Raw genomic sequence first — 17940 nt, forward strand, 5'->3', positions numbered from 1 at the left:
TCTACAAAACTTGTTCTTGGTCAACTTCTGTTACACTTTATTTGCATATGATGTTGCAAAGTGTAAAACTGGCAGCCTATAAAAGGCCTGTGTAAACATACGGGGGGGGTCCAGAGCTTGAAGCGTTTGCTATCCTGGGCATACTGGCGTAATAAACCTGAGTTTTCCAATTCTCCAAGTGCTGCTTGGTTTTTTGCCGGGATGGAGGTTGCTATTAAAACTGAGCTGTAACACTAAGCTGTAATAAATTTTTCTGCAACAGGACAGCAAAATGGGAGATTAAGAAGGGAGGAACGTCTAGCTTGAAGGAGTCCAATACTTTTTCTGTAAACCTTGTTGTTTATCTGAAATGTTGCGGAAAAACGTGTTGCAGCTCGGTTGTGACAGCAACCTGGACCCCAGAGGCCAAACAGCCCTCAGAGAGTTGGGGAACTCAGGTTTATTAACACCAGTGGATGCAGAGAAGTTAATACTCCAAGCTCTGGACTCCCTATGTTTACACAGGCCTTTATAGGCTGCCAGTTTTACAGTTTGCAACATCGTATGCAAATAAAGTATAACAAGTTGACCAACCAGGGACAAGCTTTGTAGAAATTGAGCAATCAGGAGTGAGAAATAACCAATCAGGAGTGAGGGGAATGGACCAATCAGAAGTGAGAGAAATATCCAATCAAGAGTGAGCTCCATGCAAATGAAGTACTACAAATGGACCAATCAGAAGTTAGGGAAGTGGACCAATCAGAAGTGAGAGTAATAACCAATCAGGAATAAAGGAAATAGCCAATCAGAAATGAGCTCAGGGAACCAGTAGAATTTTAGAGGCAAGTAAGCCCTTTCAGAATCAAAAAGTGAGATAGAGGCTCTGCGCCAGGGAAGCGGATGGTGCTGGGACGAGAGTAGTGGCCCTGCTTGGGGGCCCTGCCGGTCTTTTCATGAGGCCTCCCGCCTCAGAAACACATACAAGGAACCCCACAAACAAGAAAGAGCCTGGGAGGCGAGCGCTCCTTCATCCTCGCGGTCCCTCAAGTGCGGTCAAGGCCACTGTGGTAATTCTGTCATCGTCCTCCTCCAGGACCCTCCTGCAACCCCGGCTCCTGCCTCCCCACTCACACCTTTCTAGGAGGTGTGGGATTTAACCTCTTCTGTGTGGCGGGAATCCCAGCAGTTCCGGCTCCCATCTTCTCCCTCACTAGGAAACGTGCTGCGTCCGCCCAGCCCCCGGTCAGATGCCTGGTATCTGCGGGGTTCCCTCAGAGCTGAGATCTGAGGTGCCCAGAGCTGGCTGCAGCACTTGGGGATTCGGAGGAGAGGAAGGAAGGGAGAGAAACAGCACAACAGAACCCAGGGAACAGTCTGGACTGAGCTTGTCGCCTACATTCTGAGCATTCTCCCTTGTCCTGTTGTCCGCAAAAGACCACGGTTTTGTCCTGATTGGGAGGCTTCACGTGGCTTAGACTAAACGCTCGTTCCCAAAGCTCCGCGTCCCCCAGTGCGTTCTCTGCACGGATGCAGCGAAGCCTCCATCCCTCCTCCCACTCGTCCCTCTGCGGTCCCTGAATGTAGCGCCCCGCTCCCAGCCACGTGGGCCAGCACTCACACTCTGAACTCAGCCTCCACCATCCCAGCCACAGACCCGGGGCTTCCCCTCACGTGGGAGCCTCAAACCGCATACTCCACGACCCACTGGGGACATGGAGTGTGTACAGGCAAGAAGGGTGTAATCTTGCCAAGGAGCTAGGGCTGCTGATTAAGCAAGATTTCCAGGCTCTGGCCCAGTTTACAGAGCAGAGAGAGGGACTCTCTGCGGGGGTGGGGGTGGAGAGGCAAAATCAAAATTAGGTAAGGTGGTATTGGGGTACTCACAGCAAAGACCCCGGGGATATACTTTAAAAATATGTCAATGTTGAAAAGCTGTCATGTGGCTTCACGTAGGGCATTTCGCAAGTCTGATGGCCACAGGGGGTGACAGGTGGGAGAAGCAATCAGTGAGAGGCGACTTAGTGGGGGCCTGTGCTGCCTGGGCACCCTCCCCTGGCTCCTCTCTTCCCGTGTTACTTACCTGGAGACCCGAGCAAGGGCTGGTCTGCAGGTAGAGGTGCACAGAGAAAGGAATCTTACCCCTGTAGCCCACCTGAACCCCAGCTCTCCCCCAGGCCCTGCTCTGGCCACCACTCGGGCCTGCCTCCTGCCCTTTCATCTGCGCAGCCTCAGTCGGAGGAAAGAGGACCGGCAACTGGGGAGCCGTGGTGGGGGTGGGGTGGGGCTGGGGGCTGCAGAATTACTCCTGGAGATGTTGTTGGTGCAAGGGCGGTGCCAGGAGGTGATGGCTGGGAGGGGCACCCTGGGTGTGGCTCTGAGTTTGGCCATGTCGGTCTCAGAGCCCAGGACGTGGAGCGGTCCCAGGCAGGAGGAAGAAATGCAGCCTCCCCGTTACCTTCCTAACCTCCCCAGCTTCTGTGTCACCTCTTTGTTCCCGCTGTCTACCGCTGTTCGATTCTTAGACGTTTAAGAAAAAACCTGAGCACTGACCATCTCCAGTTCTTGCCTCCCCATCCCTGCTCAGGCCACAGCAACCTTGGCTGCGTTTGGTTCTCTTAACCATTGGGGTGGAGAGGAAGGCTAGGCTACGCGGGAGATGGGAGATGCCTGACAGCTGGAGCCAGGAGGGCTGGGGGAGCCACTGATTCTGGTTCCTAAAGAGAAATGGCATCAAGGAGTGGTCCCTGGACGCAGCTCTGCAAGACTGCGCCTGTCACACAGACCATCGTGTTCTAAGTTGGCTGCCTAACACGTGGCACATCTGAAGTAACAAGAAAGCACAGTAAATAGAAAAGAGATGAGATGAAAGCAATCAATTTAACTGTCAGTAATCAATATATTTAAATAGGTTAATTCCCGAGATTAAAATAGAGATGTTCAGGACTTAATTCTCCACTCCCCAAGATCCTTAAGAAGACACCCTCTTACCCAAAAGCTTTTTCCTGTTTTGCAGTGTGTGAAATAAGCATCAGTCCAGAGCGGAGGAGGCTCTGGGGCAGTCGCAGGAGTCCGCAATCCAACGGCTTTGTGATGGGCTGAATTGTTCCCTCTCCCCGAATTCATCTGTTGAAGCCCTAACTAACTCCCGGGACTTCGGCATGTGACTGTATTTGGATAGGGCCTTTAAAGAGGTGATTGAGTTAAAGTGAGGCCATTAGGGGGGCTCTAATCCAATACGTGCGGTGTCTTTACAAGAAGAGGAAACGTGGACACAGCAGGGCGGCGCAGGCACAGAGGGTCAGCTACAGGAAGACGCAGGGGGCAGCCGGCCTCTGCAAGCCAAGGGGCGAGGCCTCAGGAGACACCATCCTGCAGACGCCTGATCTCGGACTTCTCCCTCCAGAACCGGGAGAAGTGAATTGCTGTTGTTCACGCCGCCCAGTGTGTGGTGTTCTGCCCCGCAGGCCCAGGAAACAAACACATCTATGTGCAAGAACAGTGGGTGCTGAGAGGTTACAGGCGGGCACCAACACCGTCTGCCAAAGGTGCCAGCTCATTTCATCAGATTCTCAAGGGGGTGATGATCTCCCAAAGTTGCAGAGTCACAGAGTAGAGATTTCTAACTCAGGTGGAGACTGAGAGAGAAAGGTATTAAATGTGCACCACCCCAGCCTCTGAGGCTGCTCACCCGGAGTCATTTGCCCGGCAGGAAGAGAACCCACTAGAAGGTGGTGTGCGGGGCAGAGGCTGATCTCCCAGAAACCACCAAGGGGCTGTGTGAATGAACTGGGACAATAACTACATAAAGGAAGACCCCAGCAGCCTTAGGTTGTCTGTGCACTTCCGAGTTATGATGAACTTCATCTTCATGCTGGGAAGAGGAAAATGAAATACAGTGAAGCTGCCTGTGGCGGGGGGGGGGGGGGGGGCGGAGTCCTCCCCCTTCTGCACTCTAGGGCAGCCAGGGACGAGGGCAGCCCTCTGATAAGGTGGCTACTGGGAAAATTCAGTTGGGTCTCCTCAGTTTGGGACACCTGGGGTTCCTTCCTCTCTCTGCCAGCTCTTTAAGAATGACTGATAGCAGTTATTCATCTCTCAGGAAGAAGGTATTTCCACTTCCTGGAGCTCTCCTGCTGTCCTGGATCTTAATCCAGCCACCTTGGCTTCGCCAGATTCATGGGAGCCAGTGGATTTCCTGACACTCAAGTGGGAGACCTCGCCCGGGTGAGCGCAGCCTGCCTGCACCTTTGCGTTTGGACCACGAGGGGGCGCCCAGGGCCGTGCTGAAGCTGTGTCTGACCGGCCTGGGAGGCGGGGTTGTTGAGGAGGATCCTGTCAGAGGGTTTGCAGGCAGGGTCAGGGCAGGTAAGGAGAGGATGCGAAAAGTGGGGCGGAACTGGGAACTTAGCTTGCAGCTCGGGACAGAGGTAGAGAAGACGGAGGTCTGAGCTGTAAGAGCGAGGAAGAGCGCAGAGAGAAATGGCATGGATTGGATTGGAGGCTGATTCTGGGAGGAGCTATTCTGGGAACTCAAGCAGTGACTAGGGGCACCGGAAGTACGATTCCGGGTGGGTCATCTTGAAAACTCTTCCTCAGGTGGGAAGCAGGGAGTTGCTTTTCCTTATAACAGGGCCAGGGTTCAGTATGTCCCAGTCTCTGAAGCCACGTGGACCCCCAGTCACCGAGGACTGGGTGGTGGCTGTGGTGGGGGAGGGACATACTGTGGAAATAGGACCCACCGACCTGGTGATGGATTGGGCTTGGTGGGTAGGGAAGAGGAGAGAGCTTGAGAAGAACGTCTAGATTTCTGGTTCAGAAGAGAAGTGAGGGCTGAAGAGAGAAAATTGGGAGCTTCCAGCAGATTGATGGTCTCAAGTTCATGGAAATGCAGTGAAAATCCTAGGTGAGGGTGGGCATGGTAAATAGAGGAGGGTCCCTGCATTAATAGTGAAAGGCAAACCGAGTTACCAGAACCCCCTCTGCATCTCAAAAGGCTTAACAAAATAAAGGTGTGCGGCCATCCTGTGTGTCCAGGAGGACTGTGGATTGGTTCGGTGAACACACAGCATTGTTTGTGCCACAGGGCAGGACCGAGCTTCCATCAAAGGAGGCTGAGGGAGGAGGTCTGTGTGCAACATGACAGCCCACAGAGGAGGGAGCTGCAGGAAGTGACTCAGATAAAAACCTTGGGATGCAAACTTGAGTCATCCCTTGTCCCCACAGCTCATATCCAACCCATCAGCAAGCGCGGTACTCATCAGATCCTTTTCTCAGCAAGTCCTGTAGACTTGAACTCCAGAATATTTCCTCACCTGGCTGCTGACTACCTTCTGCGCTACTGCCACTCTGGTCCGAGCCCCTCCCAGGGCTTGGATTAGTTTCCATGATGCCACCCTTGCATCACCGGGGTCAGTTCACATAGCAGCAAGAGGGACGTTTTAAAAAACTTAAACTAAATGATATTGCCATCTTGGTTAAAACCCACCAGAAGCTGCCATTTACAACAGAAATTCCTTCCCAAGCGGTACGTGGTCTGGCTTCTACCTGCCTTTTCAACATCTCTTGTGACTCTGGTTCATGATACTCCAGCCCCACTGGTCTATATTCTGTCTTTCGAACACTGAGACGGCTGCTGCCCCGGGGACTTGGCATTTGCTGTGCCCTCTGCCCCAAATGCTCTTCCCCCAGCTATCCCCATCTTTTATTTCTTCACTTTTGTTTCTCTTTCTTTTCATTTGGGAAGGAACAAAAAAAGAGAATCAGTGATGGCTGGTCTAGGATGGCTTGTGACATCCTTCGATGGTGTGGACAGTGGCTTCACTCAGATGTCTTTCTTGAAATCTCCCCTGATATTTCTATCTGAAAGAAATCTCAGCATGAAGACAATGCATGTTGGAATTGGTAATTGTCGCAGTGGTTGCAGGAGGAGGTGAGATTTGAGCTGGACCTTGACAGTGGGTACTGTTTCAGTAAGCAGACTTGGGGTAACCTCCATGCAGGGACAGGCTGTACCCACCTTGTTCTGCTGGGTCTCCAGTGCTTCTTAGAGGACCAAGCAGAAAATAGATACTCAGTATATGTTCTTGAATGGACCAATAAACGAGCCAAGGAAACAGAGAGAAAATGCTAAACAGGTCTGACGACAGATAATAACGTCTGTTTGGCTGGAAGAGCAAGTTCTAGTGGGAAACAAGGGCGGAAAAGCAGCGTTCAAACTGCAGAGGGCTTCAGCAACGAATGTAAGTCTTCTGTCCAGCTGGTGTCTCTTGCCTGTTTTAGAGCGCCCCACCCCTCTAGTCTGGCTGGTGGACTGTCCCCAGAGGAGTCCTCCAGAGAGACAAGGTAGTACTGAGGGGCAGAGGAATTGCTGAGAAGGAGACAGCTTGTGGCAGCGAGCCCCTCCTGTGGTGGGAATCCTCAAGCTGCACTTCAAGTTGGTTCTGCCTGCACGAGAATCTGTTGGTGGTTCTTGGCTGGGTGGGCAGGAGGGGACCACGGAGGGACCCATGTTGGTTCTCTGGACCCCTTCCTCCTCCCAGGTGTGACCAGTCAATGCCCACGGCCTGGCCCCACCCTCAGGTTGCTTCCCTTGTCAGGACCTTGTGACCGTCACATCTCAGCTGCCTCACACCTGAGTGGTCAGGAACGCTCTTTTTACCTCTTCTTGGCAAGCTGTCTTAGGCGTCCTCTGAAATCTGAATCCATCCAGGAAGTTCCTCTGGGAGTCTGAGTGGCTCTGAGCCCTGTCCTTGTCCCCACACCTGGCCAGGACTCAGGTCTTCTGAGGTTTCCTCCCAGCCGCCCACCCCCACCCCACCTCTCCTGTTGCAGGCGGGGCGGATCTCATATTCCAATCTGCCTCAGCTCTCACCTGCTCACCTGACTCTGGGTTTCCTCACTGATCTGAAAATTTTCTCCTGTCACGTTATTCTTGACTTGTTCACTGTCTCAGAATATTTTGAGGTATCAATTGCTGTACTTTCCCATCTTGGCTATTTGAATTTTCTTCTCTGTACCTCCTATGGGTCAGACAAGACTTTTGTTTTGTCCCAGAGGAGGAAAACGTGGTATCATGTAGACTAAGGAAGCTATTTCTTGGCTTTGATTTTCAAGCTGGATTAAAGTATTAAAAAAAAGTATAGCCTTCAAATTTAGGATCTTAAGAAACAGAGAATTCTGTAGGCAGGGAATGACTTTTCTAAGGAGTTCAGCTTGGCAGGCTGCCTTTGGGGTAGTTGGGAGTGGGAGGCGGAGGCTGAGACGTGAAGGAAGGTCTTATGCAGGGAGGGAAAAACAGTCCTAGGCGGGCGAGTCTTAATAAAAAGATAAGGTATGAATGTTTTGCTCTGTCTTTGGGGCTTGAACTGCTGATTGGGGGTGGGTGACAGTTAAAAAACACACTCAGCTGAATTTGGAGGATCTCCAGGAACATCAGGGCTGGTTCCTGCTTCCTGGAAGAGTGTCCTGAGGGAAAGAAACCTCTCAGATAAGCCCTGGCGTGTTGTTCCAAGGCCAGCGTGGTGTAGGGCCGGCCGGGGAGCTGGCGTGGAGGGCGGCGTCTCACAGGGAGCGAGCGCGTGTCAGGGAAACTGAGGTGCAGAAGAGGCTTGGGTTTGAATAAAGAGAATGCAGAGTCCTACGGCCTCATGGCCAGAGGGGACACCAGCAGTGGGCACCCGCACACTGCCTAGGGGACCCGGTGGCCCGGGCCATGCTAGGGTGGATGCCACAGATGAGATGCCCAGTAAACACTGCCTGGAGTGGACCCCAAGAATTTCAGATGAATCCAATACCTTGTTCTAATGTTAATACAGAATTAAAGTAAAATGTTCCTTGGCAATTAAAAAAAAGGGGGGGCATGATGCATGATAAACTCCCACATTTCTACAGAATTTGCAGTTTAAAATACCTTTTTATATGCACGTGCTCAGCAAGGGGATGATCGTTGATTTGATTTTACAGATTAGATAACAGGGCTTTGCAAGGCGGTTTGGCAGTGAGTCCGCTCAGCGCCCGGCGCCCAAGCCTCCCGTCTCTGAGTCCACCACCGCCTCCTGCGCGCTTCCCCGGGCCCGGCTGGGGATGCCAATGGTGGATTCCAGAGTTCAGCTCCCTCACGACCTGCAGAAGGGGTGGCTACTGGGCCTGAGCGCCCACGTTGCCTTCAGCCCTGGCTTCCTGCCTTGCATCCCACGGGATGGTGAGGGGCTGGGCCAGGCTGCTGTGTTCCACGTGGCAGGAGTGGGGGGCTCTGTCCTGAGCGGGGACTCCCACCACCACCCAGGACTGGTAAGAGCCATTTCCGTTGGGAAGAACGTCTCCCCCTGACTCGGTCTCCTGCACGTTGCCGGGCTGAGTCCAGTGTAGACGGATTCCTCGGGGGTAGAAGTCATAGGCCAGGCACTTGAGTGTCCTCGTTTTTCCTGGGGCCACGTGGCTGGTGACTGACACAGAGGGGGAGACTGCGGAGGGACAGAGCGTGGATACTGAGGGCCCAGCGTCTCCCTGGCCACGGCGCCCCCTCCCCGGCTGCAGTGGTGAGCGGAGCTCTAAGCGCTGTATCTGCCTCCTTGGGGAAACCTTGTGAGGCTCCAGGAAGGCTGAGGCTTCTCACAACCCTCCCCCATTGGAGCACGGAGCGTCTGTGGCTGCTCTCTTCCTTGCCCCCTTTCCAGCATGTACTGATTTTGTTTTTAAATGGAAGAACTGGGGATTGAACCTAGGTCCTTATGCATGCTAAGCACATGCTCTACCACTGAGCTACACCCTCCCTGCTACCCCGTATTAACTTCTGATGTCAAGAAATTGTGAACGTGCCAAACATTTTTCTGTTTTTTCCCCCCAAACCTCTGAATGAGCTCTGTGGCGCCATCTCCCCCAATCAGTCCCCCGCTTTCTCCATCCATCAGACCCGTCCCTGCTCCCTGACACTTGACCCCCTTCCTCATTACTTCCCAGACCAAAGTCTCAGCTTGTGACAATCAATCCTGCTCACACTGATTCACACCTGTTTTCATCCTTCTGGGGCAGACGTTTTGCACACCTGCCTCCTCTCCACCAAGCCGGGAAGCACCATCGCGGAGAGAAATGACCAGAGAATTTGCCTGAGATGTTCCCTGAGCGCCCAGCCTGAGATCACCTTGGTCTTTCTCAGCTGGGTGAGGGAAGGGGGAGGTGGGGAGAGCCGGACGTAGGAAGCAGTGGGTACCTTGTCGGTCCAGGTGGGTCCTGCTGTATTCCAGGTACCTCTGCAGCATCCCTGGGCACTCCTCCTCCAGGTAGGCCTTGGCCTGCTGCACGTACACTTCTTCTGCCTCCCACTTCTGCTTGGTGTTCAGCGCTGCTGGGTCCAGAGCGACCCAGGCTGGGATTTCTTTGTTGAACTCGATGAAGTCCTGACCGTCGTAGGCGTACCTCCAGAACGCTCCACTGCTTTTATTTCTCCGGAGCTCACAGCCAAACATTCCCTGGAAGGTGTGAGACCCTGCATCCTCCCCCCGCCCCTGGAAGTCAGCCAGCCCGGCATCAACTCCGTCTCAAGCACTCTGACACTTACTCCGCAGTTTGCAGCCCAGCAGGAAGAAAGGGTTTTGAAATCTAAGCGTGCAATCCCTTTCTTGTGGCAAATGGGTTATGAGTCAGACGCGCAGCAGATAGAGAGGGGGAGCCCGGGTTTGGTTTGGTGTTCTCGGCCAGTCTGAGATGAGATATATTTTTCCCAGCCAGAGAATCTCAGAGAGCTACAGCCTTCAGGTAGATTTTCTGGCCCCTCTGCATTGCCTCATTTAACAGTCTTTGTCTGAATATACTGTGAGTTCAGGAACCTGACGTGGCTACACTGAAATGTGTGTCCATGTTCAACAGAAATTATTTGTCGTGTTACAGAGATTACAAAATCTCTCCTTTTTTTTCTCAGTTCTAGGTGGAGTTGATGGCACCACTTGAGTAGACATACTTTGCTCACTTCTCCCCTCTTCCCCATGTTTGAAATCTTTAAGACAAATCTCTCAAGCCCCACCTCCCTTCCCTACTGGCAACGACTCTCGGAAGCTGGCCTCCTTAGGGAAAGGGAACACAGCCTTTTATTTTGATTATGAAAGTAGGTGTTTCCCTGAGGCTGACGAGTGCTGTCGGCCGGGCTCTGGTCTCCAGCTGCCTGGGCTCCAATCCCAGATCGCTCCACCCCACTGGGCTTGTTGCATGAATTTGAGCCACTGACCTCTCCGGGCTTCAATTTTCTCACCACTGAAATGGTAATGGCGCTGGAACTATTAGAGGGTTATTGTGAGCACTGTGCGTGTTGATCCCTGTGCCTGGCACATAGTAAGTGCTCGATAAATGTTAACGACTGTGATCTTCCAACACCCTGTGCTCCTTTCTTCATTCTCCTTCCTCGTAATTACTCACTTCCACATTTCTATTCCAGCCAGTCGGAATGTCTCCCAGCGTCCTTGCGGGCATCTGTGCAGTATTCTTTCTTACTTTGGACACAGCCCAGGCCATTTTCCCACCCACCCACATCCTTCACATTTCTGCAGAACTCTTGCCTCTTGGGGGAAACTTTCAGATTCCACATAGCTTCTTGGGCATTTTTGTCCTCAGAAACCCACCCTGTGGTGGGGGCAGTGTGGTTCAGGAGAAGGTGCTGGGCTGGGAGACTGCCCAGCTCTGTGCTGGCCCCTCACACCATGAGATGACCCCCCCCGAGTCTGCTTTTTATCATCAGGAGGGTCTCTGTGGTCCCCTGTAACTCTGAGAGTCTGACGTCTTGAATACAGGCCTTACTGAGCTCCTCATGTGGGCCCTGGTTTATGCCAGCTCCTCCCGCTCAATTGCTCAGTAGATTTCATTTGAATAAGTCTTACTGGAGCCCTAGGGGAGATCCAGACAGACTATGTGCCAACCTTTATGGAATTTATGTAGGTAAGTTTGACCGATTCTCTTGGAGGCAGGTCTCAAGGCTCCAATTTTTACAGATTCAGACCAGATAACTAAGAAATGCATTCATTGTCAAATAGCTCGTGACTGGTGGAGCCACCGTGAACCCAGGACAGACTGACCCCAAGGTTATCTCGCTCTCCAGCCCCCATCCCCAGGCAGGGGTGAGTCTGACACTTAGAGTGAGATCAGCCTCAGACAGGCTGGGGTGTGGAGCTGAAGGGTCAGATGTGCCTGGCTTAGCGCTGACTCTGCCATCACTTCCTGGGAGTGAGGATGGGTGAGCAGGAAGGCAGATGTGATGTGGGGTCGAGGGGGTGATGCAGAAACGCCTGTGCATTTCCGCCTGTGCTTCCCCATCCTCCTCTGGGGCAGGAGTTACTTCTGTCCTGTGGACATCCTGCTCACAACAGTGGGGTTGCCCCTTGAGCCAAGACCCTCCACCCCAGCAGTCCGTGGTCCACTGACCTTCTGCGTCCTTGTAGTGGTCCATGATGTCTTTCAGGGTCACCATGAAGATGTCCTCCCTGGCCTTCTGAAGTTCGCTCTCCTTCTCCCAGTCCTCCATCCCTTCCACCTGGCTCCACGGGCCCAGGGGCTCAGCCTTCCTGCCTTCACTGTCGTAGTGGAAGAAGGGCTGGTCATTGAGGTAGGCGGTGGCCTGGAAGCTTGGGAAGCCTTTGCTGGGCCTGGACAGCCCCGTGTAGAGGAAGCTCAGAGAGTAAGGTCCTGCAAAGGAGGAGAAGACTTTGAGGAGTGAGGTCCATGCAGGGGAGTCCCCGTGCAGGGCAGCAGAGGGCCAGGACGGGAGAGGCCACGGGGCCTTTTCCTCCTCAGCTCTCTCCAGCTGGCTGTCAGTCTCGAACCACTGGAGGCCCCCCTGAGGGAAAGGGCCCAGCTTCTGTCCTGGAGATGCTATCTCAGAGCCCGCTTTGTGCCTTCGCTACATCATTTCTTCTTCTTGGCATCTGAAAGGATAGCGTTTCTCAGCCTCCTTGTAGGCTTATTGGGCCCATGTGACTGGGTTCTGTTGAAAGGAAATGTGAGTGGAAATGATGTCTTTACTTCAGTCTGAGCCCCTGGGAGCTGCTTAGGCCCACCTCTCTCCCCTCCTTTTAGGCGGTGACTCTGGAGGCCACGGGATAAAACGGAGAAGTCCCAGGATGCAAACAACCCGGACCCCTGAGTCACCCCATGGAGGAGAGGAAATTGTGTGGTCTGTATCCAACTTTATGTGAGCAAGAAATAAATATTTTCTGGGTTAAGTCACCAAAAACTTTGTCACTGGACAAGTGCACACAGTTAGAAAGTGTAGGAAGGGAAATTTACTAGAAAACTCAGGAAATGACCTAGAGTAGCTTGGCACAGGGTAAGACGAGGATGCCTCTCTGAATTGCCAGGGCTGTAACCTTGCATTTTGGTATGAGGGAGGGCTTAGGGGGGGCATTCCCACAATTAATTCCATAATTAATTCATGATATAACTCGCCTGGGTGTTCATAATATTGGAGCTCATATGGTAGATTCCTAGTTCAAGCACTGAAATTGTTTTTGCTAATTAGTTTCTGAACGTGATGACCATTTAACTCAGTAGACCCCAAGTAAAGCAGATTCCCCTCCAGAATGTGGGTGGGCCTCATCTAATCAGCTGAAGGCCACAGAGAAAAGACTGAGGTCCCCCAGAGAAGAAGGAATTCTGTCTCCAGACTGCCTGCAAATTCAAGACTGTAACATCAGCTCTTCTCTAGGTCTCCAGCCTGCTGACCTATTGTGCAGATTTCTAATTTGCCAGCCCAGCCCCCACAATCATGTGAGCCAATTCCTTCAAGTAAATCCTTTTTCTCTAACATCCAGTTAGCTCTATTTCACTGGAGAACCTTGACTAATACAGATTTTGATATAGGATGTAACCGTCTAAATGTGATTAGTCATTATAGAACTAACATGAAACACATACTGTGACAGTTTGTATGTGTAATAAACTTTAAACATGCCCAGTTTAACTTACATTTCTTCATCCTGAGACTCTGTATGCCAAAAGACAGCCTCGCTCCCCTGTCCTAGAATTGGCCCTTGGTCTTCCCAAGCTCCAGCTGGCTTCTTTCCCGAGCCACTCACTTGGCAAGCCCAGTGTAGTCATGTCTGACTGTGGAGTGAGGGAATGTGTTTCCTTCTAGAACCACCTTTCCAGTTAACCTGCCTTCACAGCCATCCCTTGGGGTTGCTTTTTCTTTCTCTGAAAGTCAGACAGGTACATCCAGTGACTAGAAGGTGGGAAGGGAGAAGAAGTTCTACCTGTGTGGCTCCTGCTCTGTCTTGGCTGTGTGACCCTGGGCAGGTCACTTCACCCCTCTGGGTCTTAGTTTTGTTTATCTGTAAATGAAGAGTTTCTGATTCTGATTCTTTAAGGTCTTATTTTGCCCGAGTCCAGAGGCTCTCTGAGTGCTTCTGGAAGTGTTAGTTGACAGCCTTGGACACCCATTCCCATTGTACACTTGGGAATCCCGGCTACATCGGGGCTCTTCTCCCGGCCTCGGTGTCCAGTTCATTGCCTCCCCTCCGTTCTTCTCCACACCCACCCCTTGCTTCCCCACTCACCAGCCTGGGTCTCCTCGGGGACTGCAGCACCGAGAAGGAGCAGCAGGGACAGCAGGACGGGCGCCATTGTGCCCACTGCCCCGCTGCGAGGTTCTGGACCCCTCAGTCCCGGAGCTCAGAGCGGGCTACCTGGAGACAGAGCCAGGTGTAGTTACGGGAAGGGCTGGGCTTTCAGCCCAGTGCAGGGGAGGTGCGTCCACAGGCCAATGAGAGGCGCCAGGACCGGCTCCTCCCCTGACAGCGAGAGAGAAGGATGCGTAGGCCGGGCTGGGCAGAGGGTGTGCTCAGTGAGTCCACAGCTGAACTGGGCTTGGGTTCAGTGAAGCAGATGCTCCTTCTCTGAGTCACATGTCAGTGCAGGAAAGAGGCACGCACAGCAGACAATCCTTTCTTGTGGTCTTGGCGGCTCCTGGGGGTAGCGAGGCAGCAGTAGTCCCGGGGGCATCCAGTATCTGCTGGGTGGTGTCACCAGTCCAGGCTGCGGCATCTGGTTGCCCCGGTGGCGGCAGATGTGCTATAGGACTAGTCCTGTAGTCCAGTGTCTGGCAGAAAGAGGACAATCAATGGACACTTAGAACAACAGATCAATGGATAAACGAGCAAAGTTGCAGAGAGATGGCATCAGACCTACTTGAGGGTCTTTGAGGCCAGCTTGGTGGAAACGGAGTTCAGGAAGAAGCCTGAGGGGTTGGGCAGCTGGGATGATAAATTCAAAAGAAAAGTTGAGGTCAGAGTCTGGGGGCCCAATCCAATGAGAGTCCAGTGTTCAAAGAATGAGACGCATTCCACGAGCCATCTTTTCCCTGCCAGCCCGCACTCTCTCCTGCCCCAGCCCTCTTGGTCAGCACTTAGCCTTCTATGCCCCCTACGTCTCTGCCCATTATTCTCAAGATCATTTCTATTTTTTTTTAACTTAAAAATTTTATTTATTTATTTTCCTTCAAGAGAATTATTAATGCATAAAATAAAACATGCAGGATGCAGAGGAAGCCCATCACATGGAAATGCAGTTCTCTCCGTGCACCCTGGGGGCTGACAGGCAGTCTGCAGAGGGGTCCCCCAGATACAGAGCAACATGCTGTTCTGAAGCAGCTGGGGAATTGTCAAGAAGGAGATAATATGTGGCAACAAACCCCTACTGGGGTGGGGAGAATCTGTTGGTGGTTCTTGGCTGGGTGAGCAGGAGGGGACCATGGAGGGGACCACAGAGGGACCCACGTTGTTTCTCTGGACCCCTTCCTTCTCCCAGGTGTGACCAGTCAATGCCCACGGCCTGGCCCCACCCTCAGGTTGCTTCCCTTTTCAAGACCTTGTGACCTTCACACGTCAGCTGCCTCCCTCCTGAGTGGTCAGGAACGCTCTGTTTACCTCTTCTTGGCAAGCTGTCTTAGGCGTCCTCTGAAATCTGAATCCCTCCAGGAAGTTCCTCTGGGAGTCTGAGTGGCTCTGAGCCCTGACCTTATCCCCACACCTGGCCAGGACTCAGGTCTTCTGATGTTTCCTCCCCCTCATCCACCCCCGCCCCATCTCTCCTGTTGCAGGGGGGGCGGATCTCCAAACTGCCTCAGCTCTGACCTGCTCACGTGGATTCTGGGTTTCCTCATTGATCTGAAAATTTTCTCCTGTCACATGCTTTTCTTTATCTGCTCAAAGGTCAGAAGTTTTGAAATATCACTGGCTGAGTTATTTCCTTCTGAGTTATTTGGTTCTTCTTCCATAACTAAATGTCAAAGACAGCATTTTCACATATTGCCCGCCGAGCTCAGTGTAGGAAAAATCACTATTGTGAGAGAGAATTATAGGATCGTGGGGCTTATCCAGGTCAGTTTCTCCCTGGGGAGCTTGGGACGAGGACAGAATTTGAACTCGGGCCTCTTCCTTGAGTATTAGGAGTGGGCTGGGAATGCCCCTCCCTGTCTCCATCCTTGTCCTGAACCCAGAGCTTTCGAGAGTACTTTTAGTGGGTTAAGCAGGATTCTGAGGAGCACTATTCCACACCTCTAAGCCCTCCTCTTTCTCTTCCACTGGTTCATCTACCCATTTACGTCCCCCTCCTCAAGGTTCCTTGGCCCGTCCCTTGCTCATTGCTGGTGAGTAGAACAGAAGAAGCAGTGAACATTTAGTCCAGGTAGTAGGTGATCTCAGGGCACTCCTCCTCCAGGCAGGCCTCAGCCACTTCCATGAGATGCTCTCCGATTCCCACTTTTTTTTTAAATTACTTTTTTAAATGGGGGGGGGGTAATTAGGTTTATTTGTTTATTTATGCCGATTCCCACTTTTGATTGGTGTCCGAGGCTGCAGAGCCAAGGGGACTCAGGCTGGGATTTCTTTGTTGAAAATGATGAATCTGTCCATTGTATGCATACTTCCAGAACTCTCAACCTAACATTCCCTGGAAGGTGTGAGACCCTGATGGGACAGCCTTCTGGACCCCAGTGTTCTGATGTCATTTCCTGCTTCATTCATGGCATCACTTCCATCTCTCTTAAAAATTTTAATGTTTCATTTTTATTATTTATTGTATCCCAGAAAGCTATAAAAGCAGCTGAGGCTTGGGTCAAATTTCTTGTTTTAAATAAACTTTCACACAGGTACCGCTAATTACACATGAACTATTTGCAGCTCTTCCCCCATACATCCTGGGCAAGTTCTAAATGCCCAGAAATGTCGTTGGCATGAAGGTCCGGGGTAAATCAAGAGATGCATCACCCTTGTCCTCATGAAGCTTACATAGGTTAGTTTTTAAAAACTGAATTCCCATAACAACCACGAGAAGACTTATTAAGGCAATGCAACCCAGATGATTCAGTCACCAAGAAACAGCCAGTGACTGGTGGAGCTACCACGTGTAAACTCAGGTCTGACTGACCCCAGGGTTGGCTCACTCTCCACCCAGTCTCCCTGGGCAGGGGTGAGTCTGTCATCTTCTAGAGCGGGGTCAGCCTCAGACAGGTGGGGGTGTGGAGCTGAGGGGTCAGATGTGCCTGGATTAGCGCTGACGCTGACATTGCTTCCCATGTGAGGCGAGGCCTGGGAGTGAGGATGGGGGAAGCAGGAAGGCAGATGTGATGTGGGATCTCGGGGTGGGGGCAGGGGATGCAGAAACGCCTGTGCATTTCCACTTGTATCTTTCAGGGGCTCTGATATTTCCTTCCTGCCAATTCCCCTTTTCATGCCTACTTGGGATTGACCCTTGAGCTTCTGAAAACAGCATATCCTTACCTCCCAACCACAGCCCTCAGCCCATAGCCCACTAGCCTTCTCTGTCCTGGGAATAGTCCATGATGTCTTTCAAGGTCACCATGAAGACGCCCTCTCTGGTCTTCTGAACTTGGCTCTCCTCCCATCCTCCATCTGCACCACTTGGCTCTAGGACCCCAGGGGCTTCCTGCCCTCACAGTCATAGAGAAAGAAGGCTTGATCATGGGGGTGGGCAGTGCCTAAAACTTGGGAAACATTCCCTGGGGCCCAGAAAATCTGGTGTACAGGAAGTCACAGAGTAAGGACCTACAAAAGTGGAAAGACCTTTGAGGCGTGGGTCTACTGTGAGTCCCGCGGTGGGGCAGCAGAGGGTCAAGGAGGAAGACCTGGTTGTTGGGATCAGCAGTTACCCACAGCCTCTGGTCTCTAGACATTTATTGCTGTCAGCCTCCCAGCACTGCATGCTCATGTGGGCGAGGACTCGCCTTTAGATTGTAGAAAGTTCAGGACAGAGAAATCTCTAGAAATTTAGGTAATAAACCAGACGGGGTAGAGCCAGGACGCTGCTTCTGTAGCACCAGTCCTTTGAGCTAAATTTGTGGCTCAGTAGCGTCCTTGCCATCCTTGTGGGAAATGAGTTTGCCGACTATTTGTAAATGTTACAGATTTTAAATCTGCACAATATTTAAACAACTATTAATTTAATATTTTTGTGTCCTCCAGATTTTCACGCGTTGGTGGGCCCAGGACTAGCTAATCTCCTTCTGCCCCGGCCGCTCGGCATCCCTGGCCCAGTGCCGTCCCATCCGATTCTCTTTCCCCCCCTGCCCTTGGATGACCCCTGCACCCGGGCACCCTGCTGCTCCAGGTCTTGGCACATTTTGTCCACATATGGCTGTGGGAGGAGGCTGGTCTCATCGGGTGGGAAGAGGGGCGACAAAGAGGGCATTGTCTGGTGGAATAAAGACGTGGGATGGAGTTCTCTTTATCCTTGGGGGCTTCTTTCCTGGCACCAACCCTTAGAAACGCATTGTGAAAGAGAAGTTTGTCTTGGTGCTTTAGGCTTCGGTCAGAAGCTTAGAAATCATCAGGCAGAAACTGCCCTGCCCCTGCCCTCCAGCATCAACCTTCACCTCCTCCCGATACCCACACTGACCCGGGCACTGTGGACATTTATAAATGGAGCCATTGAGGAATCAGGAGAAATCCATGCAACTCTGAAAAA

At 52.1% G+C, this 17940-nt stretch overlaps 1 protein-coding gene and 1 long non-coding RNA gene across 2 annotated transcripts; one reads left to right on the top strand and one right to left on the bottom strand.

Annotated features, from left to right (window-relative positions):
- Window positions 1-866: 866 nt before the first annotated feature.
- On the top strand, window positions 867-17693 carry LOC116280026 (uncharacterized). Its single transcript, XR_004189343.2, has 3 exons — window positions 867-1046; window positions 4079-4203; window positions 17439-17693. It is a non-coding gene; the product is annotated as an uncharacterized lncRNA (long non-coding RNA).
- On the bottom strand, window positions 7872-13691 carry AZGP1 (alpha-2-glycoprotein 1, zinc-binding). Its single transcript, XM_006219324.4, has 4 exons — window positions 13515-13691; window positions 11386-11646; window positions 9188-9463; window positions 7872-8441 (listed from the first exon to the last, which is right to left on the bottom strand). Exons 1-4 carry the CDS (start codon window positions 13579-13581, stop codon window positions 8116-8118), a joined length of 930 nt encoding a protein of 309 aa, XP_006219386.2. The 5' UTR covers window positions 13582-13691; the 3' UTR covers window positions 7872-8115.
- Window positions 17694-17940: the final 247 nt, after the last annotated feature.

The sequence above is a fragment of the Vicugna pacos genome, chromosome 18 (assembly GCF_048564905.1).
Source record: "Vicugna pacos chromosome 18, VicPac4, whole genome shotgun sequence".
NCBI classification, from domain to species: domain Eukaryota; kingdom Metazoa; phylum Chordata; class Mammalia; order Artiodactyla; family Camelidae; genus Vicugna; species Vicugna pacos.